The sequence below is a fragment of the Acromyrmex echinatior genome, chromosome 4, assembly GCF_024713525.1.
Source record: "Acromyrmex echinatior isolate Ae372 chromosome 4, ASM2471352v2, whole genome shotgun sequence".
Lineage (NCBI taxonomy): Eukaryota > Metazoa > Arthropoda > Insecta > Hymenoptera > Formicidae > Acromyrmex > Acromyrmex echinatior.
The window spans coordinates 4,624,845-4,629,812 of NC_141855.1; the positions used below are offsets into that span (position 1 = coordinate 4,624,845).

Here is a 4,968-nt window from a genome sequence, read left to right on the forward strand (position 1 = left end):
CTTTATATATGCTTCATGTGATTAAACAAAAATAAAGTTAGCGTGTAGATAATTTTCAGATAACGTCTTTTTTTATCAATTATTGCACTACTAGACTCTTTATTCTCATTACTAGACTCTTAGATGTACTATATGTATATTGCAAAAAATTATAATAAATATGCAAAAAATTTATAATAAATAAAATATATTTTTTTGGATGATATATTTAAACATTGGAAGGTTGAGGTATAAAATCAATATTTAGTGTTTGAATAAAAAAAAAATTATATATTCTCTATTTCAAACTTATAATTAGTTTCAATATATATTTTGTAACAGTACTATGATATTCAAAAAAAAATTATTCTAATTTTTATATAAATTTTAGTAAGATTATTGGGCTTTAATAATACTTTGTGTTTTCATATAATATTTTCCATAATTCATATCATAGTTTCAAATTCTCCTATTTTTCTTCTGTATTTTTTGGCGTGTGCTTCATCTGACTCTTTTTTTCTATATGATTGGTGTCAATTTTAATAACTGATTACTGCAAATAAAATAAAAATCGTCGAAGTTTGCTCTACTACACATGCCGCAAAGCATGAGTTAGTCACATAAAGACTTCAAAATAGTGAATTTACTAAATATTGTGATCTGGTATTTACAACAATTTTTTTCAAGTACAATCAGTAGTACAAGTATTATCAACTTATGTAAGTAATAATTCTTCTCACTTATTAAGATAATATTTTTACATACATATTTTTTGTAATATAAGAGAATATATCTAATGATATGTATAATGCCAACACCCAGAAAAAAAGGTTGCTTCGATTTAAAGAAATATTTCTTTGTTATACGGTTAAAGAAAAAATTTCTTTGATTTAAACATTGTTTTTTAAATCAAATAAAATTTCTTTAAATCAAATAAATTTTAGTTTCATTTTGTCGATCCTTATTTAATTTATCATATTTTATTGTGCATTTGTGAAGTGCAACAGCTCGCACTTAGTCTAAACGATTACATACTTCAGATTTGCTAATCTGGGAGACTTACTGCACTCGATTACTTCGATTTATGATTTCTTGATTCGTATTAAGGAAATTGTATTATATAAGGTTATTAACAAGATGTCTCAAATTATTTATCAAGAGATTGTATTATATTAGACTACGCTGAAGATGGCTTGAATTAAGCAGAAACATTCGGTATTGATACATATATGTAATATTGAGAAATATATGTTATATAATCGCTCCAAATATGCAATATCCAATCGCTGCAGACTTAAACTCATTTTTTTATTATTTACTTGATATCTCAATAGTACAATTTTAATTTAATGACTTTATCTGTCTTCATGTCTCATTATCTGTCGAGTATTTGAACTGTTAACATCGTTTTCACAGTCGCTATGTAAGTTTTAATTCTTCTTAATAATTTTTCTTAATAATTTTAATATTAACTAGTTTTTGCTGTATGTAAACAAAATTAATTAAATTAATATTTAACTAATTTTGTTCACATATAATAAAAAATTTTTAATTCAATAACGGAGTAGATGATAATAGCATGTTTTTCAACGTTATATTGTAAGTGATTTAAGTTATTTTAAGACAAGACTTTCTGTCAAAATAATAATATGTTTTATTTGTATTCTATATCATATCTGTCAATTTGATGTATAACTTTCCATTAAGATTGGACATAATGCGATCTTACTTATAATCAATTGTTTTTGTATCATTAATTTATGTAAATTACAATTGCTTAATAAAGTTTTGATTATATCACACACTAATATCTTATGTTGGCTCATATTAGCATTATATCATTAGATTTAATCTCTTGAGCCTATTATTATTACTTTTGTTTATAAGAGAATATATATTGAAGTTTTCATTAATAAAAAATACTTATTATTGTACAAAATAAACGTATAGAAAGATATAAATAGAAAACAAAATAAAAATACCATTTAAAACACAATAATATTATATTTTGTTCTTAAAGTTAAAAGTCTCTATTTTCTGAAATTCTCATTAAAAATATTTTTTAACAATTTACAAAAAACAAGTAGTTTTAAACAAAAAACATGATTCTTTTCGAAAATTTTCAACAAGATCAATGAAGATCAGTTTGAATTTTTTAAACGGAACACTCTTCATTTTTAATTGCAGAGTTATAACAATATATGTCAAAGCTATTGAAAGTTCCTCTTATTTTCATTTTTACAAATAAAAAAAAATTTATTTTTAAAAATAAAAATAAGAATAATATCCTCCAAAAACTCTAACCTTGATGTATGTTATCAAACTCTAAATAAAATCCAAAAAAGTTTTAACTGTCAGTCGAACACTTCAGATTAGATAATACAAATGTCGGTTTGATTAGATAATATAAAAGTGAATTATAAGTTTTATAATCCAATAATTTCATAATCCAAAATGTACTTACTATTTTAACAAAAATAATACTTTATTGTTTTGAAAAGCTCTTGAAATAAGCTATAAGAATAAGCAATAAAAAATGGAGGATTCCATATAAAAAATTTAAATAGACCTATATATTCTATCTAAAGTCGAGTTATCACCAAGTCGAGTTATATACATTTCAGCTCCATAACCACTTCTTATATATATTTTGTTATAGTCGATTTTCGAGATATTTTAACGTTTCTGGACTTTTTGAAGACCCCGTATAACAATAAACGTTGTTTTCGTAAAAAAACGTATAAAAAGGCATTTTAAATTTTTATTAAAATGTATTATACATATGCCAGGTTTATTTTTATTTGTTTTATGTATCATCATCAATAATATGTTCAAGATTCCAAAATTGTAAAATTATTGAAATTCATTTGAATATTTCTACATTTGTGCTCTTTTACAATTTTTTTCTAAATTTTATTTACGCATTTTATAATTGACGTATCATTATTTTTTTGAGTGATAAATCCAATATTATCTGGATTTTATAAAACTAAAATTTGATATATTCTTTGCGTGTTTTTTTTTAATCATTGTTGAAGAATTGTAAAAGCAATTTGCTTTTTAAGCTGTAGGTGCAAGTAAGTGTTTCAATGCAAACATGATGATTTTTAAGTTTACTAACGGATCGTGGAGAAGCATTTTCCAAAACAGGTATGTATTAAATCGTAAATTATGTAATGTGCTTAACCTATCTCTTGTAAATATATAGTATTTAATCGTGCCCTAAATTACTTAGATATCTATAGTTCTATCTTCTATCTATATTTCTTATCTTTAACTTATTACCTTTAACACATGACTAGAGTATCAAAATCATACATCCTATATGTATATCCTATTTAATATATTATATAATAGTATTTGTTCAACTAAATAAAAATATATTTATTATAGATTATTAAGAAATATCATATGTATCAATACAATCGCCAGACCAATATCCACGGTGGATCGAAAGGAAATCGATCAGTTTACTTTTTTTAAAAACTTATGGTGGAATGAGAACGGTCCAATGGGACCCCTTCATTTATACAATTTATTCAGAGTACAATTTTTGAAAGATGAATTGATAAACGCTGGATTAAAAATACAAAACCCAGACTTTCCATTAAAAAATATAAAAATTATGGAAGTTGGCTGTGGTGGAGGTATATTGGCTGAGAGTTTAGCTAGAGCGGGAGCGCAAGTAACCGGAATAGACGCATCGGAACAATTAATAAAAGTTGCTAAAGATCATGCAAAATTGAATCGCGATATATCAGAAAAAGTGAATTACGTTCACACAACTGTAGAAGAGTTTGCTAATAAGGAGAACGAAAACAGCACATACGATGCTGTTGTATCTTCTGAAGTTTTGGAGCATGTAGCAGACCCACAACTATTTTTGAAGGTACAATATTATAATAAAAGATTTATTAAAGATTTATTAAATATTACATAAAAATTAAATATTTCTCAAATATTGTGTGCAGGAATGTGTGAAAATTGTGAAACCTGGAAAGTCGATTTTTCTAACGACGATAAACAGAACTTTAACATCTTGGTTGTCTACTATTATAGCAACCGAATACATTTTCAGAATTATACCTCGTGGTACTCATACATGGAATAAATTTATTACTCCACATGAAGTTCAATGTATATTAAAGAATTGTAAGTTTAATTCTTGTTAATTCTAAGAAAATATTAAAAAATAATTTATTGCATAAAAATCATATCTATATATAATACTTATATATCTGACAAGTCCGTAGTACCAATTATAATATATATTTCTTAATCCTTTCCTTTTTTCTACAGATGATTGTGAAACAAGATCGATTCGTGGTGCGAAATTGAATCTAATAACACGTAAATGGTCTTGGTCATCAAGTCTATCTACTTTTTATTTACTACATGCAATCAAACAAAAAGAAACGGCGTGTAAATAGTCTTTGAACTTCAATTTATATTCATAAATATAAAATATTATTTTAATATTAAACATAAAAAATATAAGTTAAAATGTCTTTATACAAATTTCACAGCACAAAATTACGTTTTTGATTATAATTTTGTAACTAATTATTTCATAATATTTCATACATTTGTATTATTTCTCTACTTGATAAACTTTCTTATTTATAAATAATTCTTCTTGAGTATTTTATATATATATACACAAGATTATTTAACTACTTTGTTATTTGATGTATCCTGAACATAGAAATATATACATTAATCAATAGTCATTATTAACTGTGCAGAAGTGGTTTATGTATGTTTCATTTTCCTTCCTTCACTTTGAAAAAATACTGAAAAGGGAAAAGATAATGCAAAGCAGCACATATACGAAAACTTACATAGACGCACCTCTATCGTAAATTACGTAAACACTTTATAACGAATCATCAGCACTACTGCATACTCTGTTAACAACTTTATAACTATCACGATAATTTTATGAATACTAATGTTAGTGTTATAAATATCTATAGCGTTATAAATATT

At 24.5% G+C, this 4,968-nt stretch overlaps 1 protein-coding gene across 2 annotated transcripts; it reads left to right on the forward strand.

The window, feature by feature from the left end:
• The first annotated feature begins 967 nt into the window (after positions 1–967).
• Positions 968–4,709, forward strand: LOC147909878 (uncharacterized). 2 transcript variants are annotated; one of them, XM_087405432.1, is made up of 5 exons: positions 968–1,402; positions 3,051–3,129; positions 3,373–3,868; positions 3,951–4,131; positions 4,279–4,709. In XM_087405432.1, exons 2-5 carry the CDS (start codon positions 3,077–3,079, stop codon positions 4,407–4,409), a joined length of 861 nt encoding a protein of 286 aa, XP_087261558.1. In that variant the 5' UTR covers positions 968–1,402; positions 3,051–3,076; the 3' UTR covers positions 4,410–4,709. The 2 variants fall into 2 exon arrangements, with proteins under 2 accessions (XP_087261558.1, XP_087261557.1); XM_087405431.1 differs by having other exon boundaries at positions 970–1,402; positions 3,045–3,129.
• Positions 4,710–4,968: the final 259 nt, after the last annotated feature.